This window comes from Mercenaria mercenaria, unplaced genomic scaffold, assembly GCF_021730395.1.
Source record: "Mercenaria mercenaria strain notata unplaced genomic scaffold, MADL_Memer_1 contig_2779, whole genome shotgun sequence".
Classification (NCBI taxonomy): Eukaryota; Metazoa; Mollusca; class Bivalvia; order Venerida; family Veneridae; genus Mercenaria; species Mercenaria mercenaria.
This window is the reverse complement of record NW_026460856.1, coordinates 30,607-51,583: the sequence shown is the minus strand read 5'-3', so window position 1 is coordinate 51,583 and position 20,977 is coordinate 30,607. Positions and strand designations below refer to the sequence as shown.

General features: G+C 35.2%; 1 protein-coding gene across 2 annotated transcripts; it reads right to left on the bottom strand.

The window, feature by feature from the left end:
* Positions 1–4,604: 4,604 nt before the first annotated feature.
* LOC123537524 (repetitive organellar protein-like) lies at positions 4,605–18,398 on the bottom strand. Of its 2 annotated transcripts, XM_045321318.2 has the most exons (8): positions 18,341–18,398; positions 17,797–17,879; positions 15,592–15,709; positions 13,938–14,017; positions 12,916–13,570; positions 11,231–11,452; positions 9,440–9,676; positions 4,605–8,213 (listed from the first exon to the last, which is right to left on the bottom strand). In XM_045321318.2, exons 2-7 carry the CDS (start codon positions 17,866–17,868, stop codon positions 9,465–9,467), a joined length of 1,359 nt encoding a protein of 452 aa, XP_045177253.2. In that variant the 5' UTR covers positions 17,869–17,879; positions 18,341–18,398; the 3' UTR covers positions 4,605–8,213; positions 9,440–9,464. The 2 variants fall into 2 exon arrangements, with proteins under 2 accessions (XP_045177253.2, XP_045177244.2); XM_045321309.2 differs by having other exon boundaries at positions 4,605–9,676.
* Between the last annotated feature and the right edge of the window lie 2,579 nt (positions 18,399–20,977).

The window sequence follows — 20,977 nt, the reverse complement described above, 5'->3', positions numbered from 1 at the left end:
TTCCAGTATTTTGATCTAATACTTTCAACTTCTCATGAACGGTTTACCTTCATCAAACTTCGATTGTAGCTTTCTTGTATGAACTCTCCTCATACAAATTCAAATAATTCAGCTTGATCTATATTAGAGGCCGCCAGTGCTAAACATAGAAAAAACCTCAGGAACGCATTTTTGAAATTGGTTACGAGGCCATAGTTATATTGAACGTCAATCTGTCGGGGTCAGATGAGCGGGGTAGGGCAAATTTATACTCACTTGTTACTATCACAATAGAAGTCTTGGAGTGGCGGTTGTAAAAGTTCTCCCCGCACTTGGACATAGTGTTTTTGTATTTTCCTATCCTTTGGTATCACATTGCATTATATAATCAAATTCCGCTGAAGTCTGTACTCGTGGGCGTGAAGGGAGTGGTACGTCATATTTCATAACCTCTCATAGACTTAAAATGAATCTGTTATTATCTTGATTGGTTGCACATTATGCCAAAAAATATGAGACTAACGCGCTTGTGTAGAAACTACTACAGGTACACGCACGATGTTTCCATGAATTTCTAGGGGCTTTTAATAATCATATACGCTGAAACCTTTAAGACAACTAATTTTGTTTTAGCTGAGTTACAAGCCTTTCAAACACACGGCACTTGCAAATACTGGTATTATTGAACGTACGCAAGGACGCTCAAGGTAGCAAGGAAATTAAGTCCTACATAAAGATGCGTTGTTATCTGAATATACCACCTAACCCAATTCTGCAAACTTTAAATCTGCTTATGGTTATTCTTCCCCATCCAAAGTGTTTACAGCTGGGTAAGAGTATTAAATTAGGGAGAATCTAGAGTCAGTCCAAGATCTACCTCGTGTGGGGCCCCCTTTACCGTCAGCATTCTCTCATAATATTGCTTCTGCAGCGGCCATTGTAGCAGAAGACACTGGATATACAGTTTCTAAATAGCTGTGCTTTTAGGAAGTGTTCATGAAATTCTAAACACTTGAACTTATCGATGGTATGTAGATGGTGGGTACCACATCTTTTGACCAAAAGACAAGATACATTAAACGTGCCATGTTGCAAAAACTAGATGTAGATGAAAAGATGTTTAAAGAGCGTGTCACAGGGGGTGAGACATGGGCAAATTCTTTCGAACTTCAGCTGTGGCTATACAACAAATAGAAATGGCAAGAACAATCAGTTATCGCAAAAAAAAGCTCAAAGTTGCACCCTGAAGAAGTTCTAAAACGTGTAGAAAACATCACGTTTATGTTTATGATAATGCAATCAATTGCCGAACTCTCCAGATCAGATCCGCACGACCTAAGTCCTGTTATTTTTCTCTTTCCTTCGCTGACAAAAATGCAAGCTGGGTGTCGATACAACCCTAGTCGCGCCATTGGTAGTACATTATGTACGCCTAGTATATCAAGGAGAGACTACTCTGTTTTCAGCAGGATACAACGGATGAAAAAGTGCGTTTCTGTTACTCAGTGTTACTGCAAACTGTTACGTTTTTTCTAAAATATGTGGCTCTTATTGATAGATTTCTTGTCTTGAAAGGTATTTTTTCCATCCCAGTTATTTTCGATGCATCTCTGATTGATTATACCACAGTCCGTTTCATTAATGTCCGACAAGTGCATGTACACCGCACTCGTGAAATGGCTGTCTAAACATTCGGATAGATTTACCATATAATTTTGTTTTTGAAGCCTTTGACATAAACCATTCTGGGTTCAAATGAAATAATAAAATATCTGGGAAAAAGAAATATACTGGGCGTCATTGAAAAGTACCACTCTTTATTTTTTTATACAATATCGACGTCACTTTTTAATGGCATGTGCGCGGTCTATTACTCATAGACCCTGTCTGATCATGTCTCCTAACCCATTTCATGACTGTCAGGTGAGAACAGCACATACGACGTGCAATTTCACGACATGAAAGTTCGGCGCCAACCATGCAAATGACCCGATAGCGTTGATCGTGCCTTAAACGTAGCATTCTTAGCAAAGATATTCTGTGTTTTTAACGTATTTCTTTCAGTCTGTCGGCTAATTTTCAAGTGCGATGAATGATTTGCGATAGAATTTTTGTACATGTAAACATTGCTCAAAAGGTCATTTTGCACGTGCCTCAAATGGAGTTCATCGAATTTTACAAATCTTTACACCATTGACGTCTCAGTTGCATCAAAAATGTAGTCGAGTTATGCTTTTAACATAGTCTAATGCGATTTTGAAAATATAAGGGCCATTAGAGTGTTAACTTTTCAGTGACGCTGAATATAAATGAATTCTGATATATACTTAATATATGCTTATAAGAGTCATTTCATCGAATAAATTACAAGTTATTTTGTTAGCTCAATGTGTAGCGTAGGATTCCCGTTCGTAAGAATTGGAATTTGAAACCCTATATAGGAAGGTTTCTTTTTTACATCTTTCAATATGTGCAAGAGTTTTGAAATTTCTTAAGTTTAAACATCTATTTCATAATGTACATTTATGCATAATTATAGATAAACGAGAGCACCGCAGTGCGGATCATTATACGCCCGATGGTACGACCTTTGACCCCTAGTGTGACCTTAAAGCGAGCCATCCGATGTGGTGAACACTTGTACCAAGTTTCTTTAAAATCCTTCGAGCATGTCAAGAGTTACAGAGCGGACACGATACAAAGTCATATGACTTTTGATCCCTAAGAGAGAGCTTGACCTTGAATGGAGCCATCCAAAACATGGCTGATGTGGTGAACATTCGTGTCAAGTTTCGTTTCTTTTAAATCCTTCAAGGGGTTCAAGAGTTACAGAGCGGCTACGAAATCGCTAACGGATGAACAGACACACGGATATACGGACGGACAGACGGACGCCGGCGTCATAACATAATAAGTCTTTTACTGTATGGGGTGTTATGCCACACTTGTACAGTGTAAGATGTTTTTAAAACTGTACTGAAAAGATATAGACTGAATAAGAAAGCAGATGCAGCTGTGAAAACACGTTAATTCAGAGAGGGCCTTAATTCTCCACCTGCCATCTTATAGTGTAGCTCTGTTATAACAGTAATATCTGAATGATTCTCATGGAATTTATGTGGGAGGAAAAAATAGGTCACTAAGTTGCGGTGTGTCTTTTAACACTAGGATGTGTTTTTCGGGTAAGTCAGTTTATTTACAGTCATTCGGTTCTACTTTGAAATACGTTAAGTTTGTAATATTTTCACTTGTGACCGTGAATCAAACCGTGTACTTCATCGCTAACGAATTAGTGTTATCTATAAGTTATAATCCACATAACATAACTCCATGTATACACAAGATAAATTTTGATGAGTATACATGTATATCAATTAAAGTAACTGTACACTTGTTGTATTTTGTAATATATGGCATATCCATTTTATAGATGTAAACTGCAGTGACTGTCGCTGACCCTTACACTTGTTTCCTTTTTCCTCGTTTTTCTCCATGCATGCTAATTGCGTTAAGTTGTGTGACATGGATACGATGCTTTGTTTAGCGACGTTTTGACCTTTGCATTTAGCTGTACCAACCGTAATGATTCAGTAATTCATGGAACAACAGAATTATTTACCTTCATCTATTTTCTGTCTTATATACAAAACGGAAAAATATGAAAACGTCGTTTAAACCTTTTTAGATCTTTATTGTTTTCTAAAACTAAATAAATTAATATGATATAAAAGTCCTATATCCATGCACAAAGCAGCAAATGGTTTACGAATTAAGTTAACACAGCGCACAGGGATTTTCCGTGTACTTCATGTGTATATAAACTAATTAATAAATAAATGAACAGGCCAGTGGTATTCTCTTCAACAACACTACACTTAAGGCCATAAGTTCTGCACGGTGCATAAAAAGTAATATAAAAAAAATTAACGTATCCGTTTTACCTGTATTTTATTTTGATACCCAAATGAATTCATTTTCACACAATAATCCCAAATTTGAACAAAATTTATCCGTTAAAAAACATTTTATGCAGCTTTTGTAAACACTACCACCAAAATCAGTTCATCACTTCAATTTAAAGTACATCTGAACTTAATCCCCGCTAATAACGGGTATGTCCACCGCCTGCATTGCATACGGCTGTACATTTTCTTCTCATTCTGCAGGAATCGCTGATCCAAAGCAGCCCATTCACGCTGGAGAAAGTTCCTTAATTCCGCTGCATTATGGAGATTGTTGTCACGGAGTTTAATCTTCAGGTCCGCCCAGACGTGCTCTATTGGGTTCAAGTCCGGGCTCATGGCAGGCCATGGATCAAAAAAGTCGATGTTATTTTGACCCAGGAAATTTCTTGTCAACCTCGCTGAATGGGAAGGTGCATTATCTTGTTGTAGAACGAGCCTAGGATTCCGCCGCATGTATGGGACGACAGCAGGACGTAAAACTTCATTGACGAAACGCTGAGCTGTTAGGCCACGTCGTCTAGCTCCGGGGTTAACGTTATCCAAGAAAACTAAACGAATTTTCCCATGGTACGTAAATCCAGCCCATACCATTGTACTTGGGCCACCGAAACGATCTCGTTCCATGACACAGGCGTCGGCGAACCTCTCATTACGACGTCAGTAAACGTGCTGACGTCGGTCGTTGAAATCAATCTGAAATTTGCACTCGTCGGTAAAGAGGATGTGACGCCTACGTTGTAATGGCCATCTTTGATGACGTCTGGCAAAGTCATTACGATTCCGGCGGTGCCTAGGTGTCAAACGGGCGCCGCAATATGGACGTCTTGCACGTACTCCAACTTCCCGTAGACGACGTCGAATCGTACGCGCGCTCACATGACGACGGGTCCTGCCTTGCGTGATCCTAGCAGTATGAATAGGAACTTCAAAACGTCTTCGTAGATGAGTTAAAACTATCCACCTGTCCTGCTGACGTGTAGTTTCACGTGGACGTCCTGTACGTCGACGGTCGTTTACTCTCCCGGTAACGCCGTATCGTTGTCTAAGACGACGAATGGTATGTTCGTGAACTCCAAAGTTTCTTGCAACTTGCGACGCAGTGATCCCACCTTGCAACTGGCCTATAGCGCGCATACATTCCTCATTTGAGAGTTTCATTGTGACGTTAACGTCAAGATAAATTAAAGATATGCACTGGCGAATGACGTGTCAGGTTTAGTCAAAGCAAGATAAGCATAAAAACTCAAAATTACATTGTGAATCTACACGTTGTACATTGCACGTGAAATTCGTGCTCACCATGACCACTCAACCGAGACATTGTCGCTTACTTGAATTTTTTGAACAATAATTTGTAGATTTGTGTGGAAATTAAAATAAAACCGGTTTTAAGACAACTGGTCAAAATTTGAAAAAGTTATTACACTTCTAAAACCCGTGCAGAACTTTTGGCCTTAGGTGTATTTGTAATAACAAAAACAAGCAAACAACAGAAAATTTATAACAACCCATCTAAAACAAATGCAACAAGAGACCCTTCGGGGCCGTATCAATTGGCTTCCCTGTTTTAAAAGTAAAAGTTTGACTACTGTATTATCCAGCAAACAGGGATTTTTTTGTGAATTATTTTGAGGGATATACTATATTTAATTTTCACACTCAGGAACTAGAATAATTTTGTTTGTTCAAAATATCTTTTACTATGTCAACTTTATAGGAAAACGTATTTTTAAGTGTAAAGTTTGTACCCAAAACACATTGTTATCTTAAATTTTTTCGCATGGAAATGTTTCCTGTATACTTTACTTTCAAAACAATCCATCAACAAATGAGGCAAAATCTGAAAAATTAGATCGGTGTGGCATTGAAATGGCTGATTTACAAAAAATATTGTCCTTTTTAAAGCTATCAAGGTAACTGGTACATTATAATTGATGTATAGTTTTGCACGTTTAATAAACCGGAAGTAATGGTGAAAGTTACTTGTGACGATAAGGTAGAATAAATATACGGATAAGAAAATCGCTTTACAAATAATTAATAACAACCCGTGTGGGGAAATTGATCAAAATGACAATGTTAATATACTAAGTATTTCTAAAGATAAAGTATGATGTTAGAACGTTTGACATGTAAAATAATAAATGGTGATTTTCCTATAGACGTCCATTATGAAAACTTTTCTGAGGTACACATTTTTCAAATCAGGCAAGCAAAAAATCAAGCAAATTCAAGCAAACGCCCCTATCTTATTTATATCCATATGCCGAATTCTATATGTATTTCTCATGTTTTGTAAATTAAGGGTTTAATCAAATCTACATTGTAGAAAAATAAATGATCAAAATGTGCAGAACTACCTTAAGTTCCTACTACAATTTAGTGTTCTTATGATATGCCAGGTATTGTCTAGTATTTAAAGAGAAATCAAGGAAAACCTTATTACAGAAAAAATGGTTCAGACTTACAGTAATCATTGTTATGTGCATGAATTCTTTGTTCCAACATAATATGACAAAACATTTAGTAACAGGAGCTCGTAGAACACAAAATGCCCCCGTGATGCATTCAGTAATTGCACAAGGAACAGAAGTGATTTGGTCACTGTGCACAAAAGTTCTCTTGTTCTAGGTCAATGTGACCTTTCACCTATTGAGCCCAAAATCTATAGGCGTCGTTTGCTGGTCATGATCAACCTCCCTATTAAGTTTCGTGGTCCTAGGCCATAGCATTCTCAAGTTATCGTCCGGAAACCGTTTAACTGTTCCGGGTCAATTTGACCTTGACCTTTGGCCTTCTGACCTCAAAATCAATAGGAGTCATCTGCTGGTCATTACTAATCTCTATATCAACTTTCATGAACCTAGGCCTAAATGTTCTTGAGTTATCATCCGTAAACCGTTTAACAGTTCCTGGTTACTGTGACCTTTGACCTACTGATCTCAAAATAAATAGAGGTCACCTGATGATCATGACAAACTTCCCTATCAACTTTCATGATCCTAGGCCCAAACATTCTCAAGTTATCGTCCGCAGACGGTTTAATCGTTCCAGGTTACTGTGACCTTGACCTTTGACCTACTGACCTCAGAATCAATAGGGGCCATCTGCTGGTCATGATTACTCCTCCTAATAAACTTTCATGATCCTAAGCCTAAGTATTCCCAAGTTATTGTCCGGAAACGGTTTAACTGTTCTGTGTTACTGTGACCTTGACCTTTGACCTACTGATCTCAAAATAAATAGGGGTCATCTGCTGGTCATGAACAATCTCCCTTTCAATTTTCCTGATCCTAAGCTGAAGCATTCTTGAGTTAACATCCGGAAACAATTTAACTGTCCCGGGTCAGTCACTGTGACCTTGACCTTTAACCTACTGATCGCAAAATCAATAGAGATCATCTGTTAGTCATGATCAACCTATCTATCAACTTTCATAATCCAAGGCCCAAGAGTTATTGAGTGATCATCCAGAAACCGTTTAACTGTTCCGGGTCACTGGGACCTTGATCTTTGACCTACTAACCTCAAAATCAATAAGGGTCATCTGCTGGTCATGATCAACCTCCATATTAAGACCGAACCAACTACCGACCGACCGTCAGACCGAAAGAGGTCTGCAAAACAATATACCCCTCCTCGAAGGGGGGCGTAAAAATTTTAATTTCTATTTAAAATGCTAAAACTGGAAAGTATTTATAAAAAAAAATCGTTTGGATGGTTTTCTCTTTATTACTGAAAGAAATAAAGGGTAGTTATTCTGATTATAAAAATTGGAGATCAGTGCCGTCTGTTGTACCTTTGTGAATCTCCACCACTAAAAGACAGCTAGGTCCACCGAAATTTAGTTTAAAAAGGAGCCATCTTTTGTAACTGATGCACATAGAAAATTTTGATTTATTGATACATGTTGCCATTTGAGAAGAAAGTCTTTATGAAGCGCAGCGTTCTTTCTTTGCCTCTAATGATAATGATGTTCCTAGTAAATTTCTGAATCCATAGTCGGATACCAGCTTACTTTTGAAATAAATTTTGTAGTTCGGGAGAAGAAGTCGTTTGAAGGAAGGAAAATCACTACTGAAGATGAGGAGTATCCATATCTGCCATGGCTATCAATTACATGCGTTTAAATTCTTGCATCTTCCAGCCATTGATTTAATTCCATTTAGTTGTTCAAAAGAGAAAGTTGTTTGAAGAACAATTTTGTCATGCGAACCAACGATGGACTCTTTATGATCCCAGCTATATACCTGTACGTACCCTAGGGAACTAAAAAGAGTAATCATTGATTTTCACATAAAGAGTATAGACAGCCATAATAAATGTGCAGTTTGATAAATGATATAAAGTATCCACCTGTACATAAGAACTTCAGTGAAGGTAAACTTACTGAATGCATTGTATTGACTACCACAACAGTTATAAACTTATATACAAAGCAGAAAGAACTTAATTTGTAAGAAGACATGCATTGAGGCAATTCTTGCCTACCTAGCGGAGAAAGTATACATTTATCCGAGCACGCGCCGGGGATAGATATTCCTGTCTTTCCCTAGGGAAAAACCTTGTCTAAAATAGCGTGCACTAAGGTGACGTCACATAGTATTGGTACCATTGTGACGTCATAAGCTTTATAAATAATGTCAGGAAACACCAAAAACATATTTGTCTCTACGATCTTTTTTGAACATGATAGGCAAGAAAAATGATCTAACATGTCTGCCTGTGTAAGACAGCTGTTTTCCCTACCCTCGGGACAGCATGGATAAAAAACCTCACTAACGCTCGATTTTCCATTCCACACTGTCCCTCGGGTAGGGAAAACCCCGTCTTACACAGACAGGCATGTAAGATCCTTATTTTCTTGCCTACCTAGCGGGGAAAGTATACATTTATCCGATCACGTGCCGGGGAGAGATATTTCTGTCTTTCCCTAGGGAAAAACCTTGTCTAAAATAGCGTGCACTAAGGTGACGTCACATAGTACTGGTACCATTGTGACGTCATAAACTTTATAAATAATGTCAGGAAATATCCATTTGTCTCCACGATCTATTTTGAACATGATAGGTAAGAAAAATGACCTAACATGTCTGCCTGTGTAAGACAGCTGATTTCCCTACCCTCGGGACAGCATGGATAAAAAACCTCGCTAACGCTCGGTTTTCCATTCCACACTGTCCCTCGGGTAGGGAAAACCCCGTCTTACACAGGCAGGCATGTAAGATCCTTATAGTCTTCCGGGAGAGACGAGATTGTTGATAGATATCTGTATCTATTTACTCAAAAATTTACTTTTTGTTAAAATCTGAATTAATATAAATTATGGATTTGTATTTAAGGAAGAGCATGATGGTTAAGCGGAATCATTAGATGAATAAAGCATAATGTTTAACGTAGAACGTGTATATGTAAATTCAATTCATTAACGGTATTTTACACAAAGCATATACTTGTATGATACGGTAACATTATTCGATTATAATTACTCTTACTGAAGGTCTGACGTCTATCTGTTACTCAAGATCTTCGTTTGTAGATGTAGTTGATGATATCGTCAACAGCGTAGTCATTATCATCGCACAAAAACACACTGTTGCTGTCACATGCTACATCGACAATTTCACCAAGTGAAGAATATGGGTGGTATTTTTTTAACATAGCAGCCTGTTTGTACTGTATCGATTTTTTGCTGTCCTTGTGCAATACAACTACGGCAGCATTTTGAGTTGCTGAAATGAATGGAAAACAGTAAAATTAATACAAGGATCTCTAAATGCTTTTGAATAAATGGTAGATTTATTTTGGTGATAAGTGTACAATAAAGCAAGAACATGATGTAGAGACAATATGCAACAATGATATATGAATTATAACGATGTTAATATGTCATGAAATGCACACAAATACCAAAATAGAAAAAGCGCAATCTCCACAAGTCGCCCAAGATGACAAAAAGTAAGTGTTGCAGGCACTGTTTGACTGAGCCTGTTCATAATGCAACCTACCGTTCACCCCCTCCAGCCGCGGACTGAGCAGAACTCAACATTAACACATGTTACATGTACAAGTACCAAAAATACAACTGAGATACAGCCTCAGGTCTGTTTATACGGCCATGTACATGAAATTTTCTATGGTATACTAGAATGCCGGCGTATGGTCCGCATATAAAATGACTGACTAGCCTTAAACGAGAAATCAATAGGCAGTAATAAACTAACTAGAATCTAGAGTGTGGGTCCGTGGTTACGGAGCCTGCATATCACAAACAGTTTTTAGCTGTAGTATATGTTTAAACAAATTAATGAAAAAAAAAAAGAAAAAGAGAGATTCGTTTGGGTAAGCGATTTTAACAATAGTCATGTTTTTCGTATGTATATAACATTAAAATCATTTGTTTGGCCTAAAACTGGCATCTTCATCATTTATTTTCAATTTATAAGTAAAAAATCATTGGATGTTTTAATTCGCTCTCACTAGACATACTGCTTAACCCAGATTTAGTCAGGTTTAGTCTATATTTTATTAGGTCAAACTTCCTAATATTGTTTCATTTACAGTAAAGAGAAAGTAGGGTATAAATCAGTGTGTTCTTTATTTGGCTTAGTGACCTAGTTTAAAATTCTAGAAAATTCCAGTAACTAAATTTACATAGAAATAAAATCAAACATTCGACACCAAGTTTTATAAACATAGAAGATGTTAGGTCATTCTTGCTCCAGAATTGTATTTACTATCACAACAGCAATCTTTAAGTGTTGTGTGGCGGTCATTACCTGGATTCAGAGTTGTTATATTTTCTTCGAGTCATGTTAGACATATAATTATCACAACCAAGAATCAAGGATTAAAATTACGGACGAGTGGACACAATAAACATAATTCGTATATGCCTTTAAAGCAATAACAAATAATTTTGAGTGTTGACATATTCCTAACTACCTACACATACCTTTCTTATGCTGATACTTGTGAAAGGTAAGGAAATTTTGACAAGCTTCAATAATAACATACAAATCAGTTTTCAAACGGACAAATATACAAACTACATGTTATTCTATGCTCATTGTTCAATATCACTCACCACATTACATGTGTCCATAAGAACGAACAGTTTGGCAAAAGCTGAATAATTATGCTTTAAGGCAACTAACAAAAATGTTATTACATTTCTAACAACCTACACATATTTGCTTTGCTTGTCCCCTTGTGTGTATAAGGATATGACAGCTCTAAAACATATCGAATTCAGTTTCAAGACTAACTAATATAAAACATGTTACCTTCTATGCCTCCGATTGCGTTTCCCGTCTTTTTTGAACTGGTCGAAACGGAAGACGAATCGCAAAGAATTATAACAGGCTTGTCTCTTTCAACAGCTAGTCGCTTATAATATGTAATAATTTTCAAATCTAGTGATTTTGTTTTCGCTTTGTATTTCAAGAAGTCTGCCAAACTGGTTTCTATGCTCATACTGCAAAGGTTCCTGTACATCTGAACCTGAACTGAAAAACGAAGTGTAGAATGTCAAAAAACAACCATCATCATACATGTATATCATTTCTATATATTTTATTCTAGAAAAAGAAAACGTACACAGATATAATTGTATTGTACAAAGGATTAAAATAAGATATTATATTTCACACACTTTCAGTCTACGGACATAATTTTACTTCTTGTCTCTATTACGCAAGCAGAATAATTAGCAACATATACAGGTCGGATTTATGCTACTTCTTTTTCGCTTTAAGTATTTTCAGCTGAGCTCTTAAACTTTAACGTGATTTGAACTCTTTATGATAATTTATTGAATATGTTCTCATGCCATCAGTCTTGTCATGTCAAGCCTTATTTCAAACAAGTGATTTTTATATATAGAAAGATTTCGTTTTGAAGTGTGTGAAAAGTTATATCTTTGTTATTAAACAGAATGTCTGTCATATAAACTGGTGGTAGCAAAGGATTGCTGTAATTAATTCTTTACACAGCGAGATCAATGTGTACATTTTCTGCTAATGTTTACTACCACTGTATTGCTTGGTTGGTTGTTTTGGGATTAACGTCGTTTTTCAACTGTTACAGTATTTCAGTATATATGTAACGGCGGGCAGTTAACTTAACCAGTGTTCTTGGATTCACCATTCATGCATATTAACAGAGGAACTTCTGAATTCCGGACCTTCCAAAAAGCGGAAACATCTGAAATTCGGACGATTTTTTCGGTCCCGAATTTTTCCTTCTATTTTCTATATAGAATGTACTTCTAAATTATACCAGAACTTCCAAATTCTCAAATTCTAAAAACCGGACAATATTTGTGCGATCCTATTGTTTAACAATTATTGGTGACCAATCATTTGGACACGAATGAGAATCTTAACTGCCAATCAAAGGATGAAATAACTGCCAAAATTCTTGATAATTAGAAAATCATCGTTCATTAAAGGAATTATTAGCGTTATAATTTTGATACATTAAATATTTTCATGGACTTTTAATTCTAATTTCGGTAACAGTAAAAGAGTGCATATAGTTCAAACGTAAATCAGCCAGTGTAAAAATATGGCACCGGACAATGGTTTGATTTCGTAATTGGTTAAATTCCGCAACTTTAAAGTCGGGTGTAGGTTAGTAAAAACGAGTAAGCCAGGCTTTCACGAAATCTCCATCATTTTCATAATAAAAAATTAAAATTGCTGAGATATCGCCGAAACGTTGTAAAACTGACCTGTCCCTACAGGACAAATTGAAAATAATACGCGAAACGTAACTTGCTCCAAAATACATCCAATGGATGCAGGCGCATTTGTTCAAATCACTCTGTACTTTCAAGTACCGGAAACTTCCAAACCCGGAACTTTTCATCAGGCCCAGAGGGTAAGTGGTTTTCGAAAGTAACACTGTGTTTACATTAAATGGTAGTAGAGAATTAAAAGTTGTTAATGTAAAAGAAGACAATATATACCTTGTATAACTTTTGCGGGTTTTTTCCTTTCAAGTTCCTCAACTAAGGTTCTATTTGCGTCCTCAAGTACTGTGTTTTCATTTTTGTATTGGGCAATTTCTTCTTCGAACTTTTGTCTTTCTATTTCCCGTTCCTTTTTCAAATCTACCAGCTCTTTCACTTTTTCGCTCAAATGTTCTTCCAACATGTCGTCAAATTTATCTTTCTGTTTTTCGACAGTTTCTACTTTTAACGGTATATTGTTTGTTTCTGTAAACTGTTTGTCATTACCATCTGCAGTTGACGGTATGGTTTGCTTGTCTTGTCTTGAAATGTTCAATTTTATTTCTAGTTTATCAACCTGATCATGTAGACATGTGTTTTCTTCAATTAAATCGTCTTCTCTTCTCTGCATTGTATCAATGCGGCTACGTAAGTTTCTTTTAATTTCTTTTAACTTTCCAACCTCTGACCTTAGAGATTTGATTTTCTCATCATAGAACAGAACCGTACCTGTCATATCGAAAGGACACTTTGCAGCTACATATTTATCCAGAGTTAATTCTTTATCACTCTTCATTGACGAGATGCCATACTTTTGCAAGTTATTAGCAATGAAATGCAGCAATCTGCCAATAACATCCATTGCAATGAATTTATGGTCAGTCACGCTTTCCTTAAAGCAATGATGATAAAATATTTTATAAGGTTACATGTCAATTACATATTTCATTTTCAGTTGTTTTGCATTTAAATACTTAATATATCGGTCAGAACATTTAACTACAACATGCGGTATAATTTTGCTGTTTTATTTGATTGGTCGCTTAAGAAATTTGAATGTAAAGAACATTTGTTATTTAAGTAACCACACGGACGAGCCTATATATAAGAATTAGTGCACATTATGTCATCCAGCTAAAAGGATCAAGAGTTGATAAGTGAATGAAAAATCATGTTAACAGAGTATTTGTGTATATTTTTAAACATAGAGTATATATATTCAAACACATCAGAATCACAATGGTAAATGCATTGCTTACATCTATCGATCGAAGAAGCTCAAGCGCAAGATCAGGACCAGATTGTTTTCTGTCCTCGTTTTCACCTTCCAAGCAATCATCTGAAACAAATCGATTTATTACAAGTCATGTTTTTGAATTATTGAAATACTAGTGAGGCATTTTAACTGTACGGAACAACACTTAAATTGAATTCCGAAGAATGCGAATGATAAATTATTTGGAACTCTAATCAAACAAAAATTCTTTTTAAGGTAGAAATGTACATAATAACTGCACGTACAATACCTCTCACAGACCATTGTGCGCATTGATTTCATCATAATCCGCGTAACGTTACGAGTGCAAAGTGGGAATTATTAAAGTGGGAAAACTATAATTGTAAGTACATGAGAAAGCCATTGAGCATACATGATACATAAAAGATCAAATAACCTATCATTCACGATTTTTAACGTCACTCGTGAAAACGTTCAGGCAGTAACTTGCACAGAAACAAACAAATGTCATCAGGTCAAATGTAGCTAAATTGTTTACTTGTTATATTATTAAATGGTCATATGTTGATTGCGTATGTTTTTTGTCGTTTATGCTATTTGTTTCACATTTTTAATAATTCTTGCCTTTTCATTTGTATTTTATGCAACAATACTCATATTCATTATTAAAACGAGTAACACAAATAAACAAATATCTTAAATCATAATTATGGGAAATATGATAGCGCCATTTTGGAATTTTGCCGCGCTGCTGCTCCACAGTTTCTAACTGATGTCAAAACTTAAAAGTGTGGTTTTGGACATACATTAAAATACCTTGAAATAAATATATCAAATGAATACATCAAACATGCACCTTGATAACAAGAAATTAAAAGAAAAAACTGCAAAAAAAAAAAAATGAATACGAAATGGTAGTAATTCTAACTTAAATGTGAAATAATATAATTGACAAGAATAAAATGTTTACAATACAGCGACGTTTGGCTTGACATAATCACATATTAAGATATGCATACTTGTTACTGGTCCCGTCCATTAAACCTATATTTTGTCTGAGAATAAATGCACATGTTTACACATACAAATATTTACTTCCGTCATTGACATATTAAAGAAAACGGTTTCTAGAATCCTCGTTTTAGCTATTGTACTTTGTATTAAGGTACGATTAAAAAGAAATACTTATGTTATCATTATGACAATCTTTCTACGTAAGAAACGAATGCAGTTTGACATATTCTTGACGATAAATTAGTGCTTTGGTAAAATTACAGTAAGATTATATACATCAGCGGAAAAATGACACACAATCCAAACACAGTCAGAACACTCACGGTCTAATGTGTCGTGTTAAACATAATCGAAAGTTTTGTCAAGACATTTTCCGCCACTGACAAGTTATCAAATAAAACTTGATTTGGTGACCGAAACATTTGACATAAGCTCAAGACTGGACAATCTAATAAAGAAATCTTGTTCAGTGGAGCAATAAAGGCTTATAGGTCGCTCCTTTTATCTTGGCTGAATCCCACGACGCAGTGAGTTCAATCAGTGGTACTATTGATACTGTATAGACTTGTCACAATTGTCCTTTACACGTAATATATTAATAATTTATGATAATTTTGCTGAAAGTTTTTGTGATGTATTGAATACTTTTGATAAGTACCTACCCGTGTTAATTTCTTCTTTCTTCTCTAAATGCAAAAGTAACATTTTACAAGCAGCTTGCATTGAATCTATGGACTTAGCCAGCCCTGTCATCGAATGGTCTACTACACTCATCTGTTTCTGTATTAAAAAATTGAATTAATTACATACAAGACATTGTCAAAAGGAGTAAAATTGTGAATAAAAGTCTAACACAAGATCGTTGTTAAAATTCAGAAATCAATACGCAGCGATACAAACATAAAAGGAACGTTAACTTTTGTATTTTGTAATACAATCGAGTAAAGGGACATCGAAAAGAATCACATTATTACATCATAATTTGACATCTAAGAACATAATTTCTTTGATAGTGAATAGGAATGGTCCCCTTTCCCCCCTTTTTTCAGTTATACAGCTGACGGAACAATATTAAGAATGGCTTGTAGAAAACATGAATGAGGAGTATGAAACAGCAGTTTTTTTTTTATTCACATAGTAGACTACTATGCATAGATCTGAAAATGCCTTAATCAAAGTAACAACTTGAAACCCTGATTGAGTGCTATAAAGAGATGGAGTTGTCGTTTAACATTAATGATATACCCATTAGGCAATACCATTGTGTCTCTGTTATCACCAATATTTAAAATACATCGAAATGGCAAAAGGTTTCCCTTAAGTTATCTAAGATACGAAAATGACAAAATTGCATGATGTTATTTCCCCTCTATTTTGATGTATATTCTATTCAACTTGTGACTGATTCAAAAAGGATTGAAACCTGGTGTTTCCAGAAAGTCATAACTCCTGCATATTTTGAGTAGACATTCCTAAACATGGACTACTGTGCACAAAGCTTTATACTTATTAACTAGTTCCTTTGCATTCATTCACACTATGTATGGTCAATGTTTTCGTAGAAGCTTATTTCTAAATGTAAACATTTCATGGTCTCCTTCAGTAAAAAATGTATAAACATCATGTTCATAATAAGAATAAACACATATTACAAAACGATGTCATAACAGCCGTTATCTTTGTAAATAAGTAATTTCTAATTAAACGTAAGTTTGCAACATTTTTGTTCAAAATAATATTCATCGTCCATTCCATCTTTATACGCGTAGGAGTTACCACCCACCCCTCGCCCCAAACTGAGAAAAGCGGCAGACGACATAATTATGCTTTGTACTACCCCTCCATCCCCTCCCCCAACATTATAGTCTACCTGAAAGAGTCTACCTCAAAGAGCATTTAAATTTACCCTTCCAAGTATATTATGAATGTCTATATGGTCTATAGGCATTAGTTCAATAGGAAGAACGTTTTTTTTTTTGTGTTTTGTTCCGTAGGATATTCAAAACATGTTCGGGTGCAAAATGAAGATGTTGGCAGGTCGTCAATACGGCCTTCTCCACACGTCTTTGTATGCCCCAACATTGAAATTGCTACAAAGACAGTTCTTAGCATAATAAACACCAGTATATGATTTTAATCTCCTAAGTAACTGATCCTTAATAGCATAGCTCAACATGTTAGAGAATGTTTCATATTGAATATAAAACGTACTTTTACTAGAATTAATTGTTGTGGTTGATTGTCATTTAAATTGTCACATACTTTCTCCAAAAGGACGTATGTTTTGTTGAATATCTACCATTCGAAAACCGAATTTTTCATGTATCAGAATGAGACAAACCATCTCAAATACAACTACATTGTATTTACAATAAAGTGCCTAACACTAAAACAATCTTTTAAAGCCGTTACTTAAACACGATGTTTTTGCCAATTCTATCAACTGCAGATTTATCAGCAACAAGCAACATTTTAATAAACTATGTATATATACAGTCTGGTAGAAATTACATGTACTTATCTTAATTAGTTCTAATTATTCCTCTTTTTATGTCTCAGAAGCCGCACTTTAGATATAGGAACTATGTACAATTTACCATTAATCAAACAATTGATTTATACGTTTTATTACCAAAGTTGCTTTTAATTTTAAATTAGACCATGTGTGAAAACGCAGATGCGCTCTGTTTATTTATTAATCGAATACAAAAAATCATATCATCTCTTGGTCACATGAATATACCAATTCCATTTTTAATATGAGTTATTTCATTGTTGGTATAGGTGCCTCGTTGATACTGTGAAGTTCCATCTATACGTATTACGGAACAGTCCTAGATTCAACACGTCAGATGTATGAAGTTTACCTGCAATTCTGCTATATCCATCGCGGTTTCGTTTTTCCGGCCTACAGTTCCTATATCCAATGTATTTCCCATTTTGCCACCGACTGAAAATTAAAACAGGTCGGATATTTCAAAAAAAGAGTTACATGCAACCAGTGCAGTATCGCCTTATATGATATACATGTTTTGATTGCATTAGCGAAATATACGATTTAGTAATGTCTAAATTCTTTTCAAATCATGAAAGTCAGTCGGTGATTACATGTCAGCTGGTGTAGTATTACATGTATAAATTGCATTACAGAAATACATCATTTTTCGTTTCAGATCAGTAATTAAATTTCAGTTGGTGTTGCCGGAAATATTACAACTGCCGAGATTGAGGTATCTCACTTTCGATTTTGACTATTATATACATTGAATGCGCAATAATAATTTGCAGTATAAATAAGCTGTAGACATGTTTTAGTCAAATATCGTTATAAAAAGAATTATTCAATATATTTATAATAAGTATCTTGTCAGGGCAAATTAATTTATAGGTAGAAGAAAGGTATTTACTTACCAAATCAAGTTTACCTCGTTTATAAGTAATACAAACGCGTTTACCAAATCTACTTTCGGTTTCGGTGCAAATTTTAAAGCAAGTAAGCGCTTAGTCACACACTAGGTGCGGATCAGGAATTTAAGGATGCAGAGTGTAGGGGCTCTCTCTTTTTTTAAGAAGTATTTTAATATCAAACATACAGATTAACCAAGTTAGAAGAAACATTTAAAACAAAGTTTACTTTAAGAAGTTTAATTATATTTATGTTATAGACTATATTGCATAAAAGCATTATACAAAACTTGAATTAACACAGACTAAAACAAGAAATATCTTTAAAAATGATGGTCGGCGAATTGTAATAAGGAAAGAAGTTTATGAAATTTTCATCTAACATTCATCTTTCATCTAACATTTTTCAAACTGCAAAACTAAACACCGCACTTTTACAATTTGAATGGTTCTCTTTTAATTTTTCGCAAAGGTTTCGTTGGGTTGCAATTTTGTTTCGTTTATCCTTAGACGAATAATTACAGCAGTAGTTTGATGAAGATTCATAAAGCGGTTCATGAGACGAGGTCATTAAACGTGTTTATATTTTAGCTAAATTGGTCCCTATCCCCATTTGTAACAAAACAGCAGGAGACCTTACAATATTGTTACACATCGAGTTTGATAAAAATCCATTACATTTTAGTGGTTAATGCGAAGAAAGGCATATCTACTTTTAGCTATAGTGGTCCCTAATAGGGCCCAAGTTCCTATATAAATAAATTTGGAAGAGGACCTTATAATGATGCTCCAGACCAAGTATGACAAAGATCCATCAAGATGTTCATGAGACGCTGTATAAAGGCATTTCTAGTTTTAGCTCTAGCAGCTCCTAAAAGCAGTCAAATGTCCCAGCTGGACAAAGTTGGCTGCGGGCCTAATAAAGATGCTACAAATCAAGTTTGATTAGAATACATGAGAAAAAATCAAAGGATTATTTTTATTTATTATTTTTATTTATTTCTAAAATAGGCCAACTGATCCAGCTTTAACAAATGCATATTCGTTATTCATGAATCTTTGGACAATGACGTCACACCTATAAAAAAGTGAATGTCAAGCAAAACATACAATTGTGATTATTTCAATATTTCTGTTTCATAAGCAAAGTTTGACCGTAGTCATATCACATAGATAAACTGTATGCAGTGTACCTTCATTTCAGTGTAATGAGATTCAGTCATTATATAGCATATATATAATGAAACAGATTTCAACTGAGTTCAATATTTGCATACCATACTAAAGAAAAATATTCATAATTAATAAATCAGTTAAATAATTTATAACAAATATATCAAAGCAAACAAGTACTCATTTTAATATGCAGTCTGAATAAGTCACAAAAGCAAGAAACCTTTTCATATACAGACGACACTTGTAACAAGGAAAATCTTTTAAAAAGCACTTCTCTACATAAAAGACTCTTATCACACCCTTATTCATGTGATACGCAGACCGCATTCAGCTCTTTCTTTAATTTGATATATGTTGGTATTTGAACAGGTTTTTATCATATTTATTAAACTTACTTATCATTTTGAGATATACAATATTCTTGCTAAATATACTGATCCAAAGTTAGCTTTTAAAACTGTGAACAGCGTCGTTAAGGATAAACGCTTTGTCTACATTTCTCTCAGCGTAGCACAATCAACAGAGTGAAAGAAATTGACACTCTCGTCCAATCAGGTAGAGTGTTGCATAAATCTTCCATTTTGATAAATTATCTATAATGCGTTATCAAGTAGTTTGATTTGCAAACTGAAGTCACGTGGCATAGGTAACGAAAACGAATTTAGACGGCGTCGCCGAAAAAATGCTCCGAATGTTAATGATAGAGAAAGACCCCAGGTGTTCCGCCTGTCATTGTTTCCGGCGTGTGCAAACTCCTAAGTCAGAGAGAAGAAGAATTAAAACACAGGTTTCGAACCCACATCGTAGAGGGACAGGTGATTCGAAGAAATTACTAACTTTTATATTTATGGCGGAAAATGTGACAGCCACATTTTATTCAAAGGCACTTTGAGCCTTTAATGTTTCAGTTAAACACACCGTTTATTGTAATTGTTTTTATGGATTAAGCGTCACCGAGACAAGTATTGGTCAAATTGTGACTTTCTATCTTTCAAAGGTGGAGGAAAACAGCAGGTGACCGTCCGGGCATCATTTCATCACGGGCGGGCACCTGGGTTTATTTTATCATAAATTATCAGGACAATGACACAATGTGTCCTACTTGATAAGATGCACCAGATCATATAAACGTAGGCCGTTAATTGGAAAGCATATTTTAGTACCAAAGATCATAAACATGACTGTGTTATTTACGGCCTGTACGTGTGCTTATTTTTTTATATGAGGTTTGGGGGTGCACACTGACAGATTTGCCATGAAATATGAAATGTTCAACCCCTTTTGCTCGCACGTCTTCTGTTATTATCATTTATACAAGGGACGTTGACGTTTAACATCTCGTTAGAGAGGACATGAAAATAAGTTTTGAAGTGTCAAAATGTCTTGCCCCTATCGAAAAATCCCGGAATAGCTAAATTGGAGTTACGTACTTTCTTCAACTCTTGTAATAAGCTTTAATAACTTCCA